Source organism: Acartia tonsa, chromosome 14 (genome assembly GCF_053477335.1).
Source record: "Acartia tonsa isolate MP-2025a chromosome 14, ASM5347733v1, whole genome shotgun sequence".
Lineage (NCBI taxonomy): Eukaryota > Metazoa > Arthropoda > Copepoda > Calanoida > Acartiidae > Acartia > Acartia tonsa.
In genome coordinates this window covers 887,672-915,072 of record NC_137273.1, presented here as the reverse complement: position 1 = coordinate 915,072, position 27,401 = coordinate 887,672, and the positions used below count along the sequence as shown (strand labels likewise).

Here is a 27,401-nt window from a genome sequence, read left to right as displayed (position 1 = left end):
CAAATTTTATTGTTATTTTTTTTCAGAAAGGCAGAAAAATGCTATAAACTTATGTATAAGAAGTGAAAATATCAAAACTTTATTTTAATATTATTTTATATTGGAAGCCTAGCTTTAATGTTTATAGGTTTGACGTTTGTATATATTTGTTATTATTTAATTGAAATTAGTAGTATTTTAAATTCTGTTTATACTAGCTTAAAACCATCGCCCAATACTTAAAATTAAAACTGTCTTTAAATCATAGTAGTAGTTTAATTTCCTAAAATGGAGAACTTTTTTAATTTTAAAAGAAAAAGTAAAAAAAAATGATTTTTTTTGAGGTTGGGGGGGGGGGGACTTTTCTCTTGGGAGGGTGAAGGTACCCTCCCAAAATAGCTAGAAACCTTACCAGGACTAGGGAAGCTACGTACCCTATATAAAAGAGAACCATATCGGACGTTTAGCGGCCGGTTAAGCTAGATTTATTGCTACACACTAGTTAAATTTGTTTTCGTGAATATTCCTATGTCATAAAGCATCTAATCTATACATTAACATGTCCGTCTGTCTGTCGGTCATGCTGTTTAAGATAAACAAACATTATTTTTAAAGATTTCGTGATTTTCTTTTATTGTTGAACAACTGTTCAACTCAATTTGTTTTTTTTGTCTATTACATATTTTTTTATGGATGTTGTTGTCTCTCTTGTTTTGAATAATATTGAGAATATGAATTAAATGAGAATTTACCTACCTTATTTTTGTTATTCACACTAACTTTGTTAACTAATAACTTTGCACAGCTGATGATAGCTCAGCAGAACGCATAAAAATGCCGCAACCAAAACAAAACATACGCTATAAAGGATATAATAAGATATATATTTATTGCTCTTATTAAAGCATTTTTACATTTTTTTTTTCACAAACGTCTTTGTTCTTAATGAAATTAATATTTTCTGAAATAAAAAAAAAATTTTATTAAGTAAAAGTATAATTTTTATGGGCCTTAATATTACAAACTTTAACGTTAAAATTAATACCTTCACAATGGAAATCAAAGTTTATATTATTTTTCCAGCCAAAGAAAAGAGAATAATAAACCTAGATTTGAAATTTTTATTTCAAACAAATAACTCTAAACTAGCATAAATATGCATTAAAAAAAACTATAATTTTTTAATATAATAATTTTCTAACGATTTTTAGTTTTTTCCTTTTAATTCATAATAGAAATAAATATTCTTGTCAAATACATTCTTATTCTTCAAAAATATTGAAAAAGTGAAAATATAATTTTCTGGAATATATTTTGAAGTTAAAGTTTTACGGCAACCCTGTAAATATATTAAAAAAATAATTTTTAAGTATACTATACTTTTACTAGTAAGTACCACTATAATTTCAATGTTAAAAGCAATTTATTCATTTTTAAAATTTTTATAAAAAAAATTTAAGTGGCAACCTGGTTTTGACAAAACTGTACGCGTGTACGCGGCATTAGCGCGCACGATAATAACCGGGTTCGATGTCCACACGTGCAACACCAGGTTTACAGTCAATTTAGGATTAAATGTTGTGTAATTATTTTAAATCAAGGGACTTTAGAATTATATGGCATGACAATAATATCTACTAATTTTATTATCGGCGAACTCTGTTTTCGTTCTACTTGTGCAAACAAAGCATCTGTGTATTGTTCGTTTGTCTGTCCGGTTGATATCATATGTTGATCTTCACTTTTTAAGTTTTTATCATCCTAGTTTTTAAATAATATTGTATAGAAATTAAATGAGTTGTTACCATATTTATGTTATTGTTCGTTTGTCTGTATGGCTGATATGTTGAACTTCACTTTTTAAGATGTTGTCAATGTCCTCCTTTTTTTTTCTTTAACTGCTACTAGCGGCTAGGGGACTCTGTTTTCAAAAGGGTAGATATAGGGCAGAAAAACAGCCCTAACCCATACCAAGACCTATTTACAAAAATAAATAGCCTAAAACCAACTCTGGACATATAGGAAGCCTCACTGTAAATGAGGACCATATTGGTACAGTGGTTAGCGAGATCCTTCGCTACAGACAAAAAAAGCTAACTACTTTATATAATAGGATTTCTTTTTAGATGTTATCAGTAAGGAAGGGACTAAAATCCAGCCCAACAACATTTCAATGTCCCAGATTTCTACCTGATTTAGACCTGTCACGTAATCCAGGAATGTTAAACTGGGTTATTCTTATATTATAAAAGCAACAGGATGTCTGTTTGTATCTTAGGATCTTGCTAACCGCTGAACCGATATGATTCTTCGGCGTTATCCTCTTAGAATTTTTTTTCAATTTTGTACCCCTCCCCCCCCCCCCCCCCCCTACCGACTACCGACGAACAACTATTTTAGATTAGGTTAGGTTTTAGGCAAGGGGGCCGAGCGCTGCGGCTAGGCAGGCTAGGGAGCCGAGCGCTGCGGCCAGAGTTCATAGTTCGCTGTCGGGGGGGGGGGGGGGGGTACTCAAATTTTCAAAAATGAAAATAAATATCCCAAGAGGATAATACCAGTTATTCTTATATCAAAGCAACAGGATGTCTGTTTGTATCTTAGGATCTTGCTAAACGCTGAACCGATATGATACTCCTTTACACTGTAGCTTCTCATAGGACCTGTTATTAAACTGAGCTCTTTTTAATTATATGAAAGCAACAGGATGTCAACAAGTCTGTCTGAATGACTGTCTGTTTGTACAGAAATTTCCCGCTAACAGCTGAACCGCTATGATTCTCCTTTACTCTGTAGCATTGCATAGGTCCTGGGAAGGTCTCTAAATATTTGGTGGGAGGGTACCCTACCTCAAAATATATTTATGAACCTTTTAAGGACCTATGAGAAGCTACACTGTAAAGGTGAACCATATCGTTTCAACGATTAGCGAGATCCTTCGCTACACACAAACAAACAACCTGTCAATTTTACAAGGATCTAAAAACTTAATTTTATTCATTAATTCTGTTTAACCTCAGGGAGGGAGTTTTGACGGTTTATTACACTAGTCCCCAAAGTTTTATTATTCGTTGGCTTATTAACTTTGGAGAATTTTATTGAATTTGATTGGTTGTTTATTTAAGTTTTGTGTCCTAACGTTTTAACCATTAATTGTTATCTACAGAAGGGGTATATTTGTGTATCATCGTTGGGGATGTACATAAAGGGAAATGTAGGTTGCGGGTAAAATCCGTAAAGGTGTGTTTTAAGGCTTAAAAATAGTAGTAGAACGATAATATTCACTAAATATGTGTATTTCTTATTGAAAAGAACTATAGACATTTTTTTAAAGTTAATATAAATTTTATCGTTCTACTACTGTTTAATTTTAACTTAATCACACAAGCTTTACGGATTTTACCCGAAACCTACTTTATCCTTTATCGGGAATTATCTTATCCCTGTAGATCCCTGGTTTAACGTTACACTGCATTAGAATCAGAAGGTTGGAAGACTTATTATGGATACTATGTCAGATCAAAAGACAAAGGCTGGTTATTAATCCATTATAATTATATTCACTAAATAACTTTTTTAACTGGTTAACTGGTATTTTCCCGGAAAGTGCTTGTCGAACACTGAACATACCTCCCCTCTCACTTATTTTAAAGTGAATATAAAATTTGAGATACAACCATGAAATAAAAGCCAAATATCCTAATATTATATTATGTCAGGTGTCCCACTTCATGTTAAAAATGGACATATAAACTTTCAGAGAATGCTTATGGAGTTACTACGCTTTTTAGATTAAAACAAATCGTTACAGGAATCATCATGCGAAGTTTAAAATCGATAGAATAATTTCAACATCAAATTAACGATAGAAATTACGGAGGGACTGACTAGCTATAGATGTAGGACAGCTTTACATTTATCTATTAAAATGGATTAAAACCTGTAGGATTGAAGCTGCGACGAATCCGAAGGGAATGTGTGACCCCAAAGTATTTTGACCCAACAGTCATCAAGTTCCTGTTTATAATTCAGGTCTAGGACAATTTTAGGGGATTCCTAATTCGAAACAGGGAGGCAGGGGACAATGGGCTGTTTATTACACTAGTCCCCTAAGTTTTATAACAACGTTTTCTTAATAACTTAGTGGATTTTTTTTTAGTGGTTGGTTTACTAAGTTGAGTGTCTAAACCTTCTAACTACTAATTGTAATCTAAAGAATCTGTAATTTTGTGTATCATCATTGAAGATGTACATCAATTTATCGGCCATTGTCTTATCCCCTTAGATCCCTGAATCCGACAGTATTTTAGGTTCACGTAGTGTCGCATTTTTTAAAAGCGAAGCTTTTCCATAATTAGGGTCGGTCCGTCCGTACGTCCGTCCGAGATAGATAGCTTTTATTCGTTAATTTAGGCATGTTAGAATTGTCCTATCGATTTCAAACTTTGCATGATGATTCCTGTAGTAGTTGGGTACGATTTAGAAAGCGTAGCAACTCTATAATCATTACCAGAATGTCCGTACGTCCATTTTAAACATGTTGATTTTTCTACTTTTTTAACAACAAATTTTCAAGTGTTTTAATTATCCGTTTAATCTGATTTTTGGTATATTGATTCCTGGGACAACAAAGAACAATATTATAAGCTAAGCAACTCTATAATCAAGTCCAAAAATGTAAGTATGTCCATAAACATTATCCTGTTTTTAAGCAGTTATTCAACAAATTTACCTACAATTTTGATTCGACATTTATACATTTATGTTCCGATTTTTCAGTTCAGATACTATACAAGTGTTGATGTCCGTTTGTCCTACCGTTTCAGTGCTTCGCTTTTATATATGTTGTCATCCTTGTTAATGGAGTTTTGTTTTAAGGTTTTTTTTTTAGTGAAGGAAAGCGGTGTGGGAGGGTGTTAAGGGAATTAACAGTTTTTTTTTATTATTAGTTGAGAGTTTACAGACATACATCCTGTAACTTAAGCGCATAGAATTGTCTTGTTGATTTTAATTGCTTAAATCTTCGAGTACGGAATCGAAACCGTTTAAAATCCGCTGAATTCAAACCAGTTCTCAGTCATTCTGATAATTATTTTCGCAAAAAATGATATAGAATACCTAATAATTTTTCATAATAAGTTGCTAAAAATACATAGCTATTTCAATTTAAATATAACTTTAAAATTGTTATGTTCAGATTCAGTCAAGACCAGGAGAAGGAACAATGGGGAAAAAGAAAGAAAACAGGAAATTAGAAAAAAACAATACTTACCTACCAAAAAAATAATACTTACTAAAAAAAAAAACATTAGGTACCTAAGTACTATACATACCAAAAAATAATACCTACCTACCAGAAAAAACAACAACAATACAATCTACCAAAACTGGTTGCACATTTAGATTGGCTTTCTAAAAGGGATGCATCTTTTGGTATAATTAACAGACAACCAACCCTTTAAATGCATAAACCTGGAACTCCTACCTAGCTATTTTGATGATCCTGTGTCGAACCTGACACCATCCAGACGGGAAGTGTCACTTTGTTACTAAGGTCCGTCCATACGTCAATAACAGATAGCCCTGATAAATAATCAAGTCATGTTAGAATTGTTCTTTTAATTTCAAACTTGGAATGATTATTCCTGAAATAGTTTTGACTAGTTACAAAGTTTTATATGAAAAAATTAGCCTATTACCTTGAATCCTATTTTGTTAAATTGATTCCTAGGACTATTAGGCAGAATGCTGTACACGAACCATCTCTATAAGCAAGTCTTATAATGTAAGTATATCCATATTTAATTACCTATCCTTTATTTATTTAATTTTATGATTTATTTGAACAGAAATTTTATTTTGATAGATGTTAGATATTTAAGCCGTCGTTGTTACTCTTATTGTATAATTTTTGAGCTTTGATTATATAGTCATTAGTCAGTAATCCTTATTTTTTCCTAATTTTAAAGAAATCCAAGTCACAAATCAATGCCCGAGCCCGAGAAAGAGAGAGAAAAGCCCACAACTTCCATTGAACGGACAATTCACATTCCATATGATGGTTGTTCCATTTTGAGAAATTCAAAAAATCCACTAATTTCTTCCAGTTCTTCTAATAAGGTAAAAATAAAAAAAAATAATAAACTCGCGCGACTATGGCGTAACACGGATCGCATCCGCTTGTTGTCGGGGAGGTGATAGGTTTGAATATCCATTTGAATTGTTCCTACCTACTGCTGCTATGTCAGGTGCGCGACAAAAAGGGTTGTCAAAAGGGCATGTGATCATATAATCATGCACAGGAATTAAGCAAGATTTGGTTTAGAGAACAGATTTATAGTATAGATGTATATTCAGATAATTACCCCACTCCCTTTTTCAATGACCTTTTTTGTCTGCTAGTAAATTGTTTTCTGCTACTTGGCTGTGTCAATTATCCAGACACTATTGGTTGACTTACAATGACCCAATAAAGAGTTTGCTAAAGGTCATTATGATGGGGAGATACAGTTATTTAAACCCTTCCGGGGCCTTCCCCCTCTACTGTTTTATTCGAATGTTCAGAGATGCACCATTATAAAAACTGGTGGTGTAACCCATCCTCATAGGCTAGTTTTTTTAGTAGCGAAGCTATTCTATAATTCCCTTGGTCTCTCCGTCCGTCATTAATTCAGACCTTCCGTTAGTCAGTCAGTCCGTAACGCTATGGGGGAAACATGATTTCTCGGCCCCTTTTCCTAATTTAATCAATATTTGCCCATTAATTGGGGTGCTAGATCGATTCCCCACGTTTTTCTTATTAGCTCAATGCTTTAAAGACCATTTTACATGTTTAAAAGGTTTCGTAATTCATTTTATTTAAGTTAAATGTATAAAAGGTAGTTTTTATGACAATGCTCAATTGAATAGTTAATTTTTCTTCCCATAATTTTTTAGCTTCGCTACTTATGGATGTTGTCATCCTTGTTATTGTTTAACTTACCTTTTACTTTTTAAAAGCGAAGCTTTTCTATAATAAGGGTCGGTCCGTCCGTACGTCCGTCTGTCCGTAACGGATAGCCTTTTTCCGTTAGTTTAGGCATGTTAGAATTGTCCTATCGATTTCAAACTTTGCATGGTGATTCCTTTAGTAGTTAGGTACGATTTAGAAAGCGTAGCAACTCTATAATCATTACCAGAATGTCCGTACGTCCATTTTAAACATGTCGATTTTTTTTTACTTTTTTAACAACAAATTTCATGTGATCTAATCATCCGATTGATCTGATTTTTGGTATTTTAATTCCTGGGACAACAAAGTATAATGTTATAAGCGAAGCAACTCTATAATCAAGTCCTAAAAATGTAAATATGTCCATAGACATTATCCTGTATCCAGCATCTTTTCAACAAATTTACTTACAATTTTGGTTTGACTCTTATACATTTATATTCTGATTATTAAGTTCTGACACTATACAAATGTTAATGTCCTTTTATATTTTTCTCTCTCACAAAGTTACTATTTCAGGTAACATCAAACAAAAATACATTCAGCTCCATTACCAAAAATAATCCACAACCAACAGCAGAATCAAATGTTCAGGGAGGGAGAGGACATTGGACTGTAAATTACACTGGTACTCAAAGTTTCATAACCATGTTATCTTGTTCGTTGGTACAAAAACCATTAAATTTTAATTGTTAACTACCAAAATTTTTAACTAATATGTTATGGTTAATTTTGTTCATATCTTAGGGTAGTATTTCATTATATCATCCAATGTCTTATCCCTTAAGATCCCTGCCAACATTACAAATTCATTTGTCCCCCTGGAGTCACTGATTAACAACAAGGAATGGATATATCAGATATACGTGGATATTATGACACGGGAAAAAATTGTCGTCATTTTAGGTTGCTAACATGGACCTCCTTTATCGGTTCATGTATCCAGAAGGTGGGGATGGGATACATGGGATGGATGGGTAGAATCGTTATTTAGCCCGCTACAAGTTTCATTTTAATAGAGAACATGAAAATCTGGTGTAGTATCCCTGTATTAATATATCCATTAAACAAGGATGGACAGCAACCAAAGGAGCATAGCAATAGAAGGGCGGCGGAGTCTCAAATTCAGGTCGGCGTTGCACCGAATGGCCTCAACATGATTTTAATGATTTTGTGGGAAAAGCACAGTTTTTCCCAAGGAGGGAGGGGACATTGAACTGTAAATTACACTGTTACCCAAAGTTATATAATCACGGTATCTTACTCATTGGCCCAAAAACTTTGGGTACTGTTATTGTATTTTGATTGGTTTGTACCAAACTAGTAGTGTCCAAACTTTTCAACCAATAATTTTGATTTACAGACAGTTTAATTTTGTTTATTACTATTTATTTTAGGGCCCTAAGTATAAGCGACGCTGTCTTCAATGTGAAAACTGCAAGAGGTATAACTTCCCTCAATCTGCCCTTTTGAGCACCAAAATCCCCACTTCTTTAATTTTACAATTTATATACAGTGCTTTCCCCAAAAGTGTCTGTCGAACAATGAACCTCCCCCCTTTATAAAAAATAAGATGAAAATAAATGGTCAGATTATGTCATATTTGGCGTTTTAACATTTCGTGCAACTACCCTGGCCCTTGAAGGTAGATTTAGGGTAGAGTTCTGTTTTTTTAAAGAAATTTCCAGTATGAATTTGAAACCGATTTATATCCGCTGAATTAAACCAGTTCTCGAATTTGAAACCAATTTATATCCGCTGGATTAGAACCAGTTCTCAGCCATACTGAAAATCATATAAAGAATCGTATTACAAACAATTTTCCACGAATAATAGAACAAAAATCATAAAAATACTATTTTTTACTCAGGACTGGATTAATCTTTTATAATTTTTATTTTAATAACCGCGGGAAATTGTGTCTAATAGTCTATACCTAATACTTCGCAATATTTAATTATTAAAACAAAATTTTTGCAGGAATGATTGTGGATCATGTAAAAATTGTAAGGATATGCCTAAATTCGGAGGTAATGAACTTTTTGGAAACTTCCCAGTTTAAGAGTGAAGTTATCCTTCATCTGAAAAAATAACCCACCCTCCCTAATAGGGACGTCCAAGGGGGAGGTAAGGTGGTGATTATCCCCCCCCCCAAATTTTTTTTATTTCCCCCCTCTCTCCTTCCCATATAAAATTTACACTTACCCAAAACCAATTAGGAGGGAGTATTTACCCACCCCCCGCGGTTTTTTTTATGTATTGGGTCTTCATAACTCCTGGATGATACTTAGATACTTAAAAATCATCTTAAGTTCACACAAGTTTGATAAAACTTGTTCAAATTCATCAATATTTTACAGCTTTGAAGAAAACCGTCCAAAATTGCGGATATTTTTTTAGATAGCAAGCCAATTTAGACCATAATTGCATAAGATTTATGATTTTAAGGTAGCTATATATTGAAGAAAGGATGTATTTATAAACAATGTTTACGGGTAAGTTTAAAATTATTTTAAATTACAAGAAATATCTTAAATCCTATACCCTTTTTTAACTGTGTTACTACCGATTTTTATTGATTTTTTTTCTGCTTATTGATATTTTTTCATTAGGTTACTATTTCAGGTTACACTAAACAAAAATACATTCAGCTCCATTTCCAAAAATAATCCACAACCAACAGCAGAATCAAATATTCAGGCAGGGAGAGGACATTGGACTGTAAATTACACTGGTACCCAAAGTTTTATAACCATGTTATCTTGTTCGTTGGTACAAAAACCATTAAATTTTAATTGGTAACTGCCAAAATTTTTAACCAATATGTTATGATTAATTTTTGTTCATATTTTAAGGGTAGTATTTTATTATATCATCCAATGTCTTATCCCTTAAGATCCCTGCCAACATTACAAATTCATTTGTCCCCCTGGAGTTTCTGATTAACAGCAAGGAATGGATATATAATATACGTGGATATTATGACACGGGAAAAAATTGTCGTCATTTTAGGTTGCTAACATGAACCTCCTTTATCAGTTTATGTATCCAGAAGGTGGGGTGGATGGGTGGGATCGTTATTTTAGCCTGCTGCAGGTTCCATTTGATTAAAAACATGAAAATCTGGTGTAACATCCAAGTAATAATATATCCATTAATTAAACAAGGATGGACTGCAACCAAAGAAGCAGCACAATAATAGTGCGCAGTCTCTAATTCAGGTCTGTGTTTTATCGAATAGCAGCATAAAACATAGTTTTTTTTTATGCCTTTTAAAAGCGAAGTTTTTTCCAAAATTAGGGTCCATCTTTCCGTAACGGTTAGCTGTATTTCTTAATTTAGACTATGGCATATTAATTTTAAACTTTGTATAATGATTCCTATAACAGTTATGCACGATTTAGATAGCGTAGCAACTCTATAATCTTTAAATACGTGCGTGCTCATTTTAAACTTTTTGGACAACAACTTTTTGTATGAAATGATTATCCTATTCATCCAACTTTTGGAGTTATGATTCCTAGAACAACAAGGTACAATTATATCATAAGCAAGGCATATCTATTTCTTGCGCTATTCGAAGCAATGCTCTCTTAAGGTTGGAGGATCGTTGCTACGGGTGAACAAGCTAACAACGAAGCCAGTTGTTTTGCCCAAAAGTCAGGAATGGTGGAATTGTCCTGTCGACTTCAAACTTTGAGAAATGATTTTAAAAATGGTAATTCCTAAGAATATGCTTATTAGGCACTAAGTAGTTAGTGAAGCATCTCATTGTCAAGTGCCAAAAAACTTTAGTACTTTCTAATAAAATATTCTGTTTTTAAAATTTTGGGTGATGAAAAGAAAGCAAAGTTGCAGATTTCATCGTATTTTCACAGTAGCTTTTGAAAGGTAAAGTAAATGTTAATGATTGCTCGGCAGGGTTAGAAAATATGCCCCGCAGGGCTAGAGCCCCCTGCAGGGGCTAGAAATAGGAGAAAGCAGGGTTCCGGAGCCGGAGCCGGGAGCAGCAACATTTTTGGTGGAGCCGGATCCGGAGCCGTATTTTTCGTTAAAAACGGCTCCGGCTCCAGATTAGCCAAAAGTGATTTTTTAAAGTAATAATATAATTTGGCAACGGTCTATTTCCATATAATAAACTGAAAAACTATTGTTACTTAACAAATAGACACACATCCTTCTACTTTTATATAGCTTTAATCAAATAAAAGCAAAATATTTTATATTATTTATTTTATTTTATCAATTTCAATAATGAACAAAAGTTGATATATTAATTTTAAGGTAGGAGCCGGAGCCGTATTTCCAGATACGGCTCCGCGGAGCCGGAGCCGCATCAAAATTAAACGACTCCGACACCCTGGGAGAAAGGCTACAGTGAAAATACATCGAAACCCGCAACTTCGTTTTCTTACCATGATCCAAAACTTTTAACACCATATTTGAATCAAAGTTTTGTTATGTATTTAAAAAAATATTCTTTATTACTTACCTAGCGAAGCAACTCAATAATTTACTATATCTGTCCGTCAGCCCGTAATAATATATGGGGAAAATGTGATTTTCTCAGCTTTCACTCAAGATTGATAGACGGCAGATTTTTTTTGTGATGATTCTCTATACCAATGAGCACCCATTTAATTTACTTTGTCCGTCGGTCTGATTGTCATGCAAAAAAATATAAATAGGTATTAAAGAAATATAAAAACAGACGAAAAGGTTTTTTTGTGCTTCGCTACTTTCTTATGGATGTTGTCATCCTTGTTTCTAAAAAAATTAAGCTTTAAAAATCATCCAAAAAATTTGAGAAAATCCGTGAAATAATATTTTCCTAAAGGCGGACAATTCCCATTCATATAGGTTATAATACTTAATGATAAACTGCATACAAATATACAAGCTCAAATTTGTCAGAGGCAAGCATAGCAATTTATAAATTAGCGAAGCAACACCATAAGTAGAGTTATATGATTTGTAAGGAAGGGAGAGGACATTGGACTGTAAATAATACTGTTACTTAAAAATTTAAAAAATATGATCTTACATTTTTTGGCTTTAAAACTTTGGGTACTTTTGATTAAAAACTATTATCGTCCATTGTCTTATCCCTTAAGATCCCTGAGAAGGTGTACATTTTGTATGGCTTATTTTTTTGGGCTGTACCATCTATTTCCAAAAATAGTTTTAAAACTTCCCTGGACCTATGAGAAGCTTCTCTGTAAAAGAGGATCATATCGGTTCATCGGTTAGTGAGATTTTTTTTCTACATACACATAGACAAACAGACAGACCAGGGAGGGAGGGGACATTGGGCTGTTTATTACACTAGTCCCCAAGATCTTTTAATAATATTTTCTTATTCGTTAGCTTTACAATCTTGGGGAATTTTAATGGTTGGTTCATTTAGTTGAGTGTTTAAACGTTTCAGCCACTAATTGAAATCTACAGAAGGGGTAATGTTGTGTTGGGGATGTATATCAATTTATCTAACATTGTCTCATCCCTTTAATATTAATAATTGCTATGCTTTAAAAGTGTTGAATCTCAACCAAGTAACACATCAAGTCAATTCATTTATAAAGATGTTACCTCAGATTTGGAAAGTGGTAAGTGGGTAAAAATTTTCAGTAGCAAACCTACTCTATAATTCACTTTATCAGTCCGTTCGTCAGTCAGTATGTAACGATATGGGGAAAATGGAATTTAAGTACGTGTGTTTTTCATAACCATTTTCATTACGGGATAGGGTTAAGGGGGTGGATGGGGGATATCTTTATTTTAGCCAGCTGAGAGTATCACTTTATTAGCACAAGTTTTATTTTTTTTCCCCTGCTACAAAATTTTTTATTTTTTTCCCCCTAGTTTTTTCTCACCAAGAAGGGGGGAAAATGGAAAAATATTTAAAGAACTCTATATTTTATTTATTTTATCCCTCCTACCACACATTTTTTTTTGATTTTTTCACCAAGGAGGGGGTGGGGGGGGGGGGGAAATGGAAAAAATGTTTTCAGTTTTCTTAATTTTTACATTTTTTTTCCCCTCCAACCACTTATTTTTCATTTCCCCCTCCCCCCCTGAGCAGGGGATCCCATGTAGAATATACACCCCTGAAGTAATATTATATATATCGATGTATATAACAATGAAAAATTACTTTGGTAGGTAATAAAGAAATAAAAACAATAAAATGATTAATTTTTTCAGATATTGAGATTTTGGAACCATCTGGAAATGAAATTGAACAGAATCAAGAACCAGAACAGGAAAAGATCTATAGCTAAAAATACACATTAAAAGGGGACTATCCACGAACGAGAGCAAGTGATTTTAAGCACCTTCCACCGTTGATCCATAGTATTTTTTTAGTTGAATATACAAGATTTGTGTTTAATATTTGGTTTATCGACTAAAAAGTTAGGTTTCACTATGGTTTTCTATGAAAAAAAACTTTGAAATGATAAGCATTTTTTGGTACAATATCATTAAATGTTTTGGTGAGTTCAAACAGTTGTTTAATAGCTTAATGCAAAAGTATATATTATTTTAATTAAAAATGTATTTTTAAAAAAAGGGTTGGTAACTTGTATTATTGTTGAACTCATCAAAGCGTTTGTTGATATTGCATCAAAAATGCTATACATTTCAAAGTTTATTTCATATAAAACAATGGTGAAACCTAACTTTTTAGTCGATAAACCAAGTATTAAACATAAACCCATTATATTCACTAAAAAATACTATGGATCAATGCTTGAAGGTGCTTAGAATCACTTGCTCGCGTTTGTGGATAGTTCCCTTTACCAGAAAAAAATTGGACCTTTAAATTCTAGTTTTTAAAAGAAAAGTAGTAAAATATCTACAATTTATTTAGCTTTAAAAAGAAAGGAAATATTTTAGTGGAGAGTGTCATTTTTTATGGCTATTTTTTTTGGGGAAAGGTAAGAGGTAGGTACCATTCTTAAAATAGTTTTAAACATTCCCTGGACGTATGAGAAGCTACACTATAAAAGAGAACCATAAAGGTTCAGCGGTTAGCGAGACCCTAAGCTGCAGATAGACATCCTGTTACTTTATATAGAAACTAGCGGCTTAAGAAATAATAAGAAGGACCAAGGAAATCTTCCACAAAGGAAATATTCCACAAAGGAATCTTCTACAAAGGACCAAGGATATTTCTTACAAAAAAAAAAAAAAAAAAAAAAAAATGGGGGGGATTTTTTTTGTTTTTGGGGGGGTTGGGGGTGTCCCACCCCCCAAGAAAATAGCTTAAAACCACCACAGGACCAATAGGTAGATACCCTGAAGAGTAGAATCCGATCGGTTCAGTGGTTACCGAGATCTTAAGGGACGGAAGGACAGACATCGTTCTACTTTGTATTATAGATAATGCCTTTCCCTCTTTTTTTCTTACAGAAGTTGTTATAACTTATCATTCTTGTTAAAAGCGAGGCTTTTCTATACTTAGGGTAAGTCCGTCCGTCCGTTCGTTATGGTTAGCTTTTTTAGTTAATATATACATGTTTTAATTGTTTTATTGTTTTCAAACTTTGATAATACCCATAATAGGTAGGTACGAGAAAGTGTAGCATCTCTATAATCTAATCCTTAAATTAAAATTGTGTCAATTTAATGTATCCTGTAGTTAAGCAATTTTGTAACAAATTCATTTACAATTTTATTTAGATTACAATGTTAATATTCTGCTTCCCAAGTTCTGACACTCGACAATAGTTATTATTCGTTTGTCTTTCCTTCTGATTTTGGAGCTTTGCTTTTAAAGATGTTGTCATCCTTGTTTAGCTATAAATCACCCCTTGATCTTGGTACCTACAGGTTTTAGAAGACAACAAGAATGGTGTATTCCAAGATGGCGGCGGCGAGACTAGTGTTGAGTTTCTAGATGATGACCTGGATTATTTAGATTCTAATAATTATGGAGATTATCAATCAGGAATGGATGTTTAAATTAAGGAAAAGGCTTTCCAGGGATAAGACCATAATGGATGATGAATTGATGTACATCAGCAAAGTTGATTAACAATTATTGGTTCAAAAGTATGGACAATGGGCATTGTGGTTATATACTTTGTCCAATGGGTACTCTCCTAAGATAGTGTTAAACCTTCTTTAGAAGCTTCACTATGATGGAGAACCCTGTCGGTTCAGCAGTTAGTGAGATCCTTTGGTTCACACAGATAGACTGTTAGACATAGATAATGTTACTTTAGCATACACAATAGGATGATATGGCATCTAATATCAGTCACCACCAATTTCCCGCCAAATTTAAATCTGTTTGTTGTTGCACGTGTCTGGAGCAGGCAGCACAGCAGTGACAATTGATCTGGACACACATTATAAGACAGACAAACATCCTGTTACTTAAGCCTATACTATAGAAATGGATATAGAATACGTGGATATTGTGAGAATTCTTGCATACCGTCACAATATCCACGTACTCTATAATATCCATTAGGACAGAATAACATGGCATCTATATATTGTCAATCACTTATTTCCCGCCAAATTTAAAACCATCTGTTGTGTCACGTGACCGGAGCAGGCAGCACAGCAGCAGTGACAATAGATCTGGACAGCATGGCCGAGTGGAACGACCTGGACAGGGACTTTATCACTGAAGAAATGGAGGATGATGATTTTGGTGTTGAGGTTGCTGATGTTGAAGACCCTGATCATTGTCATAGCAGGAATGTGTGTGTAATGCTTTGTCAGTCAATATTGGCTGATGGCTCGGGTTTATTTTATAATTTCTAATTATATATTCATGAAAAATTGTCTGATATACGAGGCTATACATGATTTTTAAATATGGCTGAGAAGCAGGGATGGCAAAATAAAAACCACGTGGTTTTAATCAAGTGGTTTAAACCAAAAAAAAAGCTAAAAAAAAACAAAAAAAACCAAGGTGGGATGGTTTAAATGGTTTTTTTTAATACAAAGGCCTATCTTTCCAGTTATATCCTTATAATAAAGTAACAGGATGTTTGTATGTGTGTTTATGTGTTTGTATGTTTGTACCAAAGGATCTCGCTAACCGCTGAACCGATTGGGTTCTCCTTAACAGGGTAGCTTCTCATAGGTCCCGGGAAGGTTTATAACTATTTTCTTTGGGGGTGGGACACTTTTTTTTACTTTTTCTTACAAAATATAAAATAAAAAATTCAATTATTAAATTCGACTCTCTCATCCTCAAGTGCCCCTAGAGGCCTCTAGGGGCCTAGCCGCTAGTCTTTTTATAATGTAAAAAATACAGTCAAAAACATAAATACCTAATTCAAAATTCTTTTAATAGTTTAAATCTTTATACTAAAGGGGTAGTTTCACGAAATGCATTTGAACTTAATTTAGTGAACCTCATATTTTTTCTTAGTTAATGGGGTAAACTACATTTAAATAGCATATATTTGAAATAAATTCAATTTTCTACCACGTAGTTTTTAAAATATCAAGACCTGAAAATTGTCTTTATGTGATATATGCAATTTAAAAAGACGATTTTCAAGTCTTGATATTTCAAAAACTATGTGGTAGAAAATTGAAATTTTTTCAAATATATGCCATACTAGAGTTGGCTCGATATAATTATCTCCCTATTGGCTAGTTTTCTATATGCATATCTATTTCTCAATAAATCTATTTTCCTCACCCGGCATTACTATCTAAAAGAAAGTAAATATTTAATAATCTCAATTATTTTAAAAAGATTTTTTAAATTATATTTTTTTCTTTACATTACCATCACCAAAGGGTTAATGATGATGATTACAATTTTAGTTTAATATTTGAACACACAAAGTGTCGCCACAATCGAATTCTTTTAAAACAGAGTTTTCTTAAATTTATTATATTATAAATTTAAATTTTCTTTTTTATGATTAGAAATTAAATACATTGATATAAGGTAAATAGCAACATGAAATTAAAAAAAGGAATTTATTTTTAATAAAGTAAAATAATGGGTCTTATCGTTCTGGGCAGTGAGAGTTTATTATGGATTATTGGAGCACTATGAGTTTTAAAGAAATATTCTTTGGAAAACTTGAGCTCGTTTATAGACATTTATTTCCTATATAGATCTGACATGGATCTTGAAGCAATTAAGCAGGCCGTTTTGTACATGTTAAAAATTGGAAGATTTCATTAAATAAAAGTTATCGCAAATATACTTAGTAAATAAATGTAGTTTAACCATTTAACCAGGATAAAATATGCGGTTCACTAAATTAAGTTAAAAGGCATTACGTGAAACTACCCCTTTATACTAAATTAGAATACTTTAATTTGGATATTATTAAAAAAACCAAAAAAAATATTTAAAAACCAAAAAAAAACCTGGTTTTTATTAATAAAAACCAATTAAAACCGGTTTAAACCAAATAAACCACACTGGTTTGATCTTTTAAAAAAAACCTGGTTTTTTCCCATCTCTGCTGAGAAGTGTTTCTAATCCAGCGGATATGATTCGATTTTGAAGCCATAATGGAATTGGTATTAAGCATTTTTGGTACGAGGCTAAACAGGGATGAAAAAACTTCATTTTTAAAATAAGCCAACCCAGTGGTTTTAATAGGCCGGGTTTTTTTGATGGTTTATTTTAAAAAATAGATAGATATGTACCTAATTATTATATATTTTAAGTATTTCAAGCTTTTATTATCATCGAAGTTCGATAAGGGGGAGGTAGGATGTGCTAAAATTCCGTAAAGGTGTGATTTTTAACTTTTTAAGGCTTATAAACAGTAAAAAACGATAAAATTTATGTTAACTTTGATTTTTTTTGTCTATAGGTAGTTCTTTTCAATAAGGAATACACATATTTAGTAAATATTATCGTTCTACTAATGTTTTTAATCCCTAAACCTTTACGGAATTTTGGCACAACCTGAACCTACCTCCCCCTTTGTATTTACAATCTTTATTTCGCTTTATTTATTACCTACCTACATTTTTTACAGATCAAATGTTTTTTTTTTAAGTTTTAAATGCAGTTATTTAGTCCATGATTTTACTAAAATCATGTTATTAAAATGTCTATTTTAGACAATTTGGAATTATTTGAAGTTAGACTATGTTATTCTTTCCCATTACAACTAAAAAATTGTTTCTATTACATACATAATTTAGGGATATCAATTCTGCAAGAAAAAGACTTTCTTCTAAGCAATACAGGTAAATATCTACTGAAAATACCTGAGAAAGAAGGGGACAATTGGCTGTTTATTACACTAGTCCCCAAAGTGTAAAATAGTGTTTTCTTATTCATTGGTTTAACAACTTTGGGGACTTTTTACGATCATGGTTGGTTGGATCATCAAATCAAGTAGTTAAACCATTAATTTTAATGCACAGAAGCAGTGTTCTGGAGCCGGAGCCGGGAGCAGCAACATTTTTGGTAGAGCCGGAGCCGGATCCGGAGCCGTATTTTTCGTTAAAAACGGCTCCGGCTCCGGACTAGCTAAAAATGATTTTTTAAAGTAATATTATAATTTGGCAACGGTCTATTTCCATATAATAAACTGAAAAACTATTGTTACTTAACAAATAGACACACATCCTTCTACTTTTATATAGCTTTAATCAAATAAAAGCAAAATATTTTATATTATTTATTTTATTTTATCAAATACAATAATGAAAAAAAAATTGATATATTAATTTTAAGATAGGAGCCGGAGCCGGAGCTGGAGCCGGAGCCGGAGCCGCATCAAAATTATACGGCTCCGGCACCCTGCACAGAAGTGTTAATTTTGAGTATCATCATTGGGGATGTACATTAATTTATCAGCCATTGTCTTTTCCCTTTAGATCCCCGCATTTAATACCTATATTTGCGACAACTTTTACTACAACTCGCGACATACAGATAAAGCCATTGTCTTATCCCTTTAGATCCCTGAGTGGCATGCACAGGATGAAACGTGACATGATGAACATGAATGAGAAGGCCAGACGCCAACAGCTGGCCCAACAATTCCAAGGTAGGTACCCACACATTTATTTAAGTAACAGGATGTCTGTGAGTCTGTCTTTTTTTGAGAATTATAGAAAATAGCCTAAAACAACCATAGGAATAGTAGTTGAGGAGTTACCAATATCTTTAGCTTCAGACGAACAGATACTACCATCGTCAGTTTTTGAAAGTAGTACCTAATATTTTCATTTAAAAAACAATTTTTTATGAAAACTAAACCTACCTATCATTAGTAATTTTTGGATCATGGAAAGAAAACGAATTAGCAGATTTTAACGTATTTTCACCAATGTATAGCCCCTGCGGGGCAATCATTAATACTTCTCTAACCTAAAATAACCTATTAAAGCTACTGTAAAAAAACGACGAAACCCGCTACATCGTTTTCTTATGTTTTATTTTAGACGTTTTGAACATGATTCCGCAAGGATTTCTTCCCAAGAAAGTAGTGCGAGGAGAAAGTAAGTGTAAAATTACTATGAGAGGGAGGATACATTTGAATGTAAATTACACTGGTACCCTATGTTTTAAAACAACTTTATGTAGGTAATTTATTGGCTTTGGTATTTGGAGTACTTTATTCATACCAGTAGAGTCCAAAGCTAGCTTGTCAACAAATATTTTTATCTAAAAAGGGTTACTTTTGTTCTTTATCATGGGGGATATATATCAATTTATCGTTCATTGTCTTATCCATAAAAATTGAGCTCGCTAAACTAAAAGGGGGGGGGGGGGTAATGAAACCATCTAGTATTCAATGCGCAAATGGCACTTGGAATACAAATTTCGATATGAACAACCCTTAATACGTCTACTTTCCAAAAATCGAACACAAAGTTGGAAAAATAACTGTTTAGGGCTGGCGGCGCAGCCGTTATTCAAGTAATCAAACGTTTCAACCACCATTTTACGCTACAGAAGGGGTAATTTTGTTTATCATCATAGGGGTGTATATTAATTCTTCGGCCATTGTCTTATCCCTTTAGATACCTGGATAAGATTACTGAATGGATCAACAGTATTTATTTTTTAGAGGCGGCTGTGTCCAAGTTTGAAAGCCTGAATATCTTTAAGAAGTTTGTATTATATCTCACTAATAAAGTAAGTATATTTAGTAATACTTCGCATGGAGGGGGAGGGGACATTGAGCTGTTTATAGTCCCCAAACTTTTATATGGCCGATTTATTTTATTTGTTGGCTCCACAACTTTGGGGACTGCTTTTGAATTTTAATTGGTTGGTTCATTAATTTGAGTGTTCAAACGTTTCACCATTAATTTTAATGCACAGAAGGGGTAATGTTGTGTATCATCATTGGGGATGTACATCAATTTATCGGCCATTGTCGGTAATGTACAGCCCAATGTCCTTTCCCCTACCTAACATAATAGTCCATGTAAAAGAGCTATAGTACAGATATATATAATATACAGCTATTTACCTCCCCTTTTTTTTAAATGACCTTTTTCGTCTGCTAGCAAATTGTTTTCTGCTACACTTGGCTGTGTTAATATTCCCGATACCATTAGTCGATTTTTAAAGACCCAATTCACAATTGAGAGTCGGCACAAGGTCATTGCGATAAGGAAATACTGTTATTTAACATATCCTCCCTCTGGTTTTCTTACTCTAATGTCCATGTCTAGGAAGCGAAGTTGGCAGCTGAAAAGGTAGAATTGCGTAGAAAGAACGAACGGCTGCAAGTGGCTCTCCAACAACGGCTGCAAATGAAAATGGCGGCTCAACAAGAAGGAACCACCATTCCACTTGGTTGATTGATTGATCCTTGGCGGCATTTTGATTGGCGCATTTTTTTTCTTGGCAACAAGGTTTGTGGATTTTTTCTTCTTCTATATTTTGAAAATTCAAACAGTAAATTATTTATTTTTTATACCTATGTATTTTTTTTTTTAAATTGTAATGTAATATCATAATATGTAAAGGCATTATATTTTTTTAACATGTAAAGATTAAAACATCCTTAAAAGCGATAGCAAAAGAGGAGAAGGTACACTGGACTGGATGTGATAATGGTACCCAAAGTTTTATAGCTATTATTTACGTTTTCTCATTCGTTGGCATTAAAACCGATGTGGATTGGAGGATTTACATCAATTTATTCAGCCATTGTCCTATCCCTTAAGATCTCTGCGAAAAATTGCGACTTAGTTTGTTTTACAGACCGACATTTGACAGACGAACATTTGGAAAAGTGTCAGAAAGCTTCACTTTTAGTAATAGTTATATATCACATCGTATTACAGGCAGCTTTCCGCAGACATTAAAATGAAAAAGGGGGGGGGGCGAAAGTGACACTTTTTGAAACCAAAACTAAAAGTCAAAGGAATTCAACCAAAAAAAGTGTTACAGGTCTGACATTTTGCATGGCAGTTGCTTTATAGGGGTACAATATGGAACTGTGAAGAAACGGCGGCGCAACCGCCGAAAACCGCCGAGAAAAGGCAACAAAAATTACGGCGGGAAACGGCGGTTTTCGGCGGTTGCGCCGCCGTTTCTTCACAGTTCCATATTGTACCTCTATAAAGCAACTGCCATGCAAAATCTCAGACCTGTAACCCTTTTTTTAGTTCAGTTCCTTTGTTGACTCTTAGTTTTGGTTTCAAAAAGTGTCACTTTCGCCCCCCCCTTATATGATTAAAACTGGTTTTGTTGCCACGAGAGGATAAGGCCCGGGCTTACAAAACTAGGAATAATCTTATTATTTTTAATAGTCGTAGAAAAGTTTCTGTAATACGATGCTTCGGTATGACTGAGAATCCAGCGGATACCTACCTACTGAAAAAAAAATATTTTTTTCTTTTTTTTTAAAAAAAAACCTTTAATGTAAATTGCCATCAATAGTATTATGTAAAATTGAAAATTTCTACTGAAGGAAAATGAACTTAGAAAGGATTAAATTTTGAAATCCGTCTATTATAAGGAAAGTCAAATTTATAAATACTGATACTTCTATATTGTATAAGTATCAGAAAGTCTTTCTTTCAATGGAGCTTAGAAATTTTCATACAAGTCCAGAGAAGGTTTATAACTATTTTGGGGAAGGATGCCGTTATTCTCCCAAGATAAATCACCAATGAAAAAACATCCAATTTTTTTTAAAAAATTAAAATTGAAAGGGGAGGGTTGATTACCCCGACCTTAGCTTAAGTGTCTCTAGAGGCCTCTAGGGGGCGTAGCCGCTAGTTAAGTCAGAAGGTAATAGAGTAGCTAAACATTGAAAACTGTTCAAACAAGGAAAATAAGCTTAAAATTAGCACATGTTTCTACATACCTTCAAAATTTGGCGCTTTCTCTCAAAGTGCCTTTTTTTAACACTGAACCCCCCCTCTCCTTATTTTGAAACAAAATTGAAAATAAGGGAGAAGGTTTTTTTTTGTTTATTAATTTTGTTTAGGTTAGTTTAGGGACTGGGTAGACCCACAGGGCTAGGGCACCGCAGGATTTTAGTCCCCGCATTTTTAGAGCCTTCCTTGGGGGCTAGAAATAGTATATATAAAAGTACCCCTTTCCCTTATTTTTCATTTATTTTAAGAATAAGGGGTTGGGGTTAGTGCTTCAAAGGCACTTTGTGGAAGAGCACCAAGAAAATTCCGTTGTTTATTTTATTTTATAATCAATTTAGGTATTTATTTCTTATTATTTTACTCAGGTGTTATCTTATTAGTAGCGAAGCTACTCTATAATTCATCTTGTCTCTCCGTCCGTCAGTCTGTAACGCTATGGGGGGAAATGTGATTTTCTCGGCTGCTATTGAATATAGACAGCTGAAATTTTTAGTGAAGATTCCTATGACGTATGCACATCTAATCTAAAGTTTGTTTTGTCCGTTTGTCTGTCAGCCATGCAACAAAAGACATAATCGTTTTTCTCGTATTCATTCGAATCCGGTGGATAGGAACCGGTTTTCATCCATACGAAAAACTATGTCTAGCATCGTATTATATCCAGCTTTCTACAAATATAAAAATGTACAAGTATAAGATTAAAACCAGTTTTTTTAGCCCCGAGGTGCCGAAGGCATACATTCTATATCCGCGGAAAGCTGTTTATAATACGATGTGAGAAATAATTATTATTACATCTGCTCTATAACTCACTTTGTCTGTTGGTCAATTCTATTATTTTTTGTGTGCTTCGCTACTTATAGATGTTGTCATCCTTGTATTATCTTGCTATAAACATTCAAAATGTGAGAATTTTAAAAATGTACATTTTCAGATTTGAATTATATAATACCTTTACAGTTATCCTTTTATGTAAAGTAGAAAGTTTTTTTGTCTGTAGCTAAAGATCTCTCCAACCACTGAACCGATTAAGTGCTCCTTTTGAGTGAAGCTTTAAATAGGTCCCGATGTAGTTCTAGGCTATTTTATTTTAGATTCAGTTTTAGTATAGTTTCATGCTATATTTCTTCACTTTTCTATCAATTAGAATACAGATCTTGGATGCTAGGGGCACAGCCGTTAGTGTGGTTAAACTTAAAAATATGTATTTACTTTTTCCTTAACTGTTGGCTTATACCTAAGACTCAATGGTCCTAAAATAGTATTTGAGTTGGATATGATATCACTTCCCTTTTAATTTTTAGTCCAAAAATTCTCAAGAATTGGTTATTTTTTCTTGTTTCTTTTAGAAATCCTGCTCTTAATCTAAACTAAACTTTCCTAAACATATACAAAACTTTCCTAAGCAAAAATATACCTACAGGAAACTTATCACTTTTCAATTCTTCTTCATTTCAAACATAAAACTGTACCTTATTGCTTTAAAGATAAAACCTTAAAATGAAATAGTACTTTTTTCTTTGGATTTTCAATTTTGTAGATATTAAGTTTCAGAATTGGTATTTGTCACATCGTATTATAGACAGCTTTCCGCGGGTATTAGAATGAAAAATTATAAAATTAAAACCAGTTTTGCGATTTTGTTTTACTTTCGTGAAAAATTGTCTATAATTCGATGCTATACATGATTTTTTCAGTATAGCTCAGAATCAATTCTAATCCACCGGATATTTTTCAGTTTCGAAGCCATACTGGAATAGTTATTTCTTTCGCGGATATAGAATGTACAATTATAAGATTAAAACCAGTTTTTTAGCCCCGTGGTGCCGAAGGCACGAACTAAAAACACTGGTTTTAATCTTATGATTGTACATTTTTATATTCGTAGAAAGCTGGAAATAACACGATGCTAGACATAGTTTTTTTCGTATTAATGAGAACCAGTTCCTATCCACCGGATTCGAATGAATACGAGAAATATAATTTAAGTGTTCTATGGGGTTCTAAAAAATGACATTACTTTTTTTTCATCAAAAAAATGCATTAGTTCACATAAATAATAAATAATCTTATTTATTTATAATTCCACTGATAAATAAACATTTTTAAGAACTATTATAAGGAATAATGGCAAATTATTTGTTTGAAATCATATTTTCCAGGGATCAAAAGGGATAAGACAATGCACGATAAAGAAATTTATAGCCCTAATGATCATAAACAAAAATTACCTCTTCTGTAGATTAGGTTAAAAGTTTACTTATAATTTGGAACTAAAAATTCAGCAAAACTACCCAATTTTTGAGCCATAAAATAAGATTAAGTGGTTATCAAAACTTTGGGTACCAGTGTAGTTTCTAGTCCAATGTCCCCTCCCTCCCTGTAATTTTCCTAATAATTGTAAAGCATTTATTATCTTCTTTTGCTTGAAATTTTATGAGAAATTGCTGAATCTTTTCCAAGGAATTATTTACAAACAAAAATTCACAGAATTTATTTATTTGCTTTTAACAGGGAGGGAGGGGACATTGGACTATAAATTACACCCTGGTACCCAAAGTTTTATAACCACGTTATCTTATTTGTTGACTCCAAAACTTTGGTTACTTTTTGAGTACAACTCTCAACTAACTGTGTTCGGAAGTTTAGTATCGGTCCAGGGCAGGTTTAAAGCTACTTTAAATGGGGGTTGTGTCACCTCCACGCTGTGATATAGCCCCTAGAAGGCATACTAGTTTATATTATTGTTATTTAAAATTATTATAAAACACTTCATATAATTTTCTATTAATATATAATGCAATAAGAAGTAAGTTATACAGAAGATAAGATTTGTTTTTTTTAGTAGCGTTAATACCCTTAAGTGTAAAATAGCAGTGTTTAAACTTTTCCCCCTAATTTTAGTCTACAAAACGATAATTGGGATGTACATTAATTTATTAGAGCCTACAAAGAAGAAAATAATCGTGTTAACCACCATTTTCCTATCTGTGGAAAACTGTTTAAAAAACTACTAGCGACTGGGCCCGTATAAAATAAGAGCTTTAGAGCCAAATAGCAGAAAATTAAATAGCTTAAAGACTTCCCTAGGTAGACTTAAATCTACTAATAAAATAGCCTAAAACCATTCAGAAGCCTATGCTAAGCTTCCCTGAAATAGAGACCACAATCGGTTTAGTAGCTAGTGAGATCTTATCCTTACTACTTTATATAGTAGGCAGGGTTCCGGAGCCGGAGCCGGGAGCAGCAACATTTTTGGCGGAGCCGGATCCGGAGCCGTATTTTTCGTTAAAAACGGCTCCAGCTCCGGACTAGCTAAAAATGATTTTTTAAAGTAATATTATAATTTGGCAACGGTCTATTTTCATAAAATAAACATAAAAACTATTGTTACTTAACAAATAGACACACATCCTTCTACTTTTATATAGCTTTAATCAAATAAAAGCAAAATATTTTATATTATTTATTTTATTTTATCAAATACAATAATGAAAAAAAATTGATATATTAATTTCAAGGTAGGAGCCGGAGCCGGAGCTGGAGCCGGAGCCGTATTTCCAAATCATACGGCTCCGACACCCTGATAGTAGGACTAGCGGCTACGCCCCTAAGGGGGATGGGTAAATTTTTCTAGGGGCAGTTTCCCCCAAAGAGATTTGTAGTACCTTGTAAAAGTGAACCATTTCGGTTCAGTGGTTAGCGAGATCCTTCAGTACACACAGTTCCTGCTATAAGAAGGATTAATTGTCATTATCTCTGCACTAATTATGAACATAGCTGTCCTTGTTATTAAAAATGATAAGAATAATATGTTATCTTTTTCTATTCGTACTATTCAATTCCAAGAATACTGTATATGACTTTTTTTATTATCTTTTTTTTCTTGCATTTATGGATTTGTAATATAGCTCAAAAAAGTTATTGAAAAAAAGCAAAAACTTTCTTCTTTTTTGTCAATTAAAATTTTTCATTCCAAGTAAAAAATTGAAGAGAGTTGAAGAACTTCTTTCAACCAATTTTAATTTTAATTTCTTCATACTTACAATTCTTCTTAAGTTACCTTGCACGCAAAAGTTTTTTTCGTTTATCCAAGCCATTGAGTAGAATGAAACATTAGGCAATTTTCAAGGGGCAATTTTATTTGGGAGGGTGATAATTTCCACCCCCCAAAACAGATATAAAACATTTCCAGAACATATAAGAAGCTTCACTGTATATAAAAAAAAAGTTACGGTTCAGAGGTTTAGTAAAATCCATTGCTACATATAGAAAGACAAACTTACTGAAACTTTAAAATAAGGAGTGCAAAATAAATATTCTTACATGCCTGAAAGTTATTTTTCCTAGGTCAATTTTAAGTTTATTTTCCTTCTATAGTTATATTATATATTGATGTAAATGTGTTAGTTAACTTATTGTGATTGCTTAGAGAACACTACAACCCTCCATAGGAATCTAAAGGGATAAGACAATGGTCGATACATTGATGTACATCCTCAATAATAATAATGATACACAAAATACCCCTTCAGTAGATTTGAATTAGTGGTTAAAACGTTTGAACATTCAACTTGATGACCCATGCTAAGCAATTAAAATTCTCCAATGTCCCCAAAGTTGTTAAGCCAACGAATAAGAAATCGTTATTATAAAACTTTGGGGACTAGTGTAATAAACAGCTCATTGTCCTCTCCCTCTCTGACAACTCCTGAAAGTATGCAATAAGAAGACGTTTCATTGAAAGGATTTTAAGTATTTTTGGCGCTTTCACATAAAGTACCTTGTTTATCGTCCATAGTCTTATCCCCTTAAGATACCTGTGTTTTCATTTTGTATATTTCACGAAGAACCCTCTCTTATGCTATCAGTGGATCAGTCAGGGATCTTAAGGGATAAGACAATGGACGATAAATTAATATACATCCCCAATGATGATTACCAAAATTTCTCTTTCTGTAAATGATAATTATGGGTTAAAAGTCATGAAACTAGTACTTTGGAACATTCAATAAAAGTACCCAAATTGTTTTGATAAAACTTTGGGTACACATCCCTCCCAGGGTTTAGTGTTCTTGAAAATTATCAAAGTCATATACCTACCTATTCATGTAATATTGTAAATACTTAATTA

At 33.0% G+C, this 27,401-nt stretch overlaps 2 protein-coding genes across 2 annotated transcripts; both read left to right on the top strand.

The window, feature by feature from the left end:
- Positions 1–15: 15 nt before the first annotated feature.
- LOC145306350 (uncharacterized) lies at positions 16–13,310 on the top strand. The gene is made up of 19 exons (XM_080148439.1): positions 16–127; positions 2,106–2,196; positions 3,455–3,508; positions 3,923–4,008; positions 5,174–5,223; positions 5,946–6,096; positions 7,487–7,561; positions 7,756–7,833; positions 8,040–8,096; positions 8,365–8,411; positions 8,948–8,997; positions 9,416–9,462; positions 9,593–9,667; positions 9,864–9,922; positions 10,137–10,188; positions 10,566–10,632; positions 11,829–11,883; positions 12,503–12,573; positions 13,172–13,310. Exons 2-19 carry the CDS (start codon positions 2,106–2,108, stop codon positions 13,246–13,248), a joined length of 1,242 nt encoding a protein of 413 aa, XP_080004565.1. The 5' UTR covers positions 16–127; the 3' UTR covers positions 13,249–13,310.
- A 2,258-nt stretch (positions 13,311–15,568) lies between these two features.
- On the top strand, positions 15,569–20,925 carry LOC145306349 (uncharacterized). Its single transcript, XM_080148438.1, has 6 exons — positions 15,569–15,684; positions 18,116–18,160; positions 18,881–18,969; positions 19,367–19,423; positions 19,996–20,063; positions 20,609–20,925. Exons 1-6 carry the CDS (start codon positions 15,569–15,571, stop codon positions 20,735–20,737), a joined length of 504 nt encoding a protein of 167 aa, XP_080004564.1. The 3' UTR covers positions 20,738–20,925.
- Positions 20,926–27,401: the final 6,476 nt, after the last annotated feature.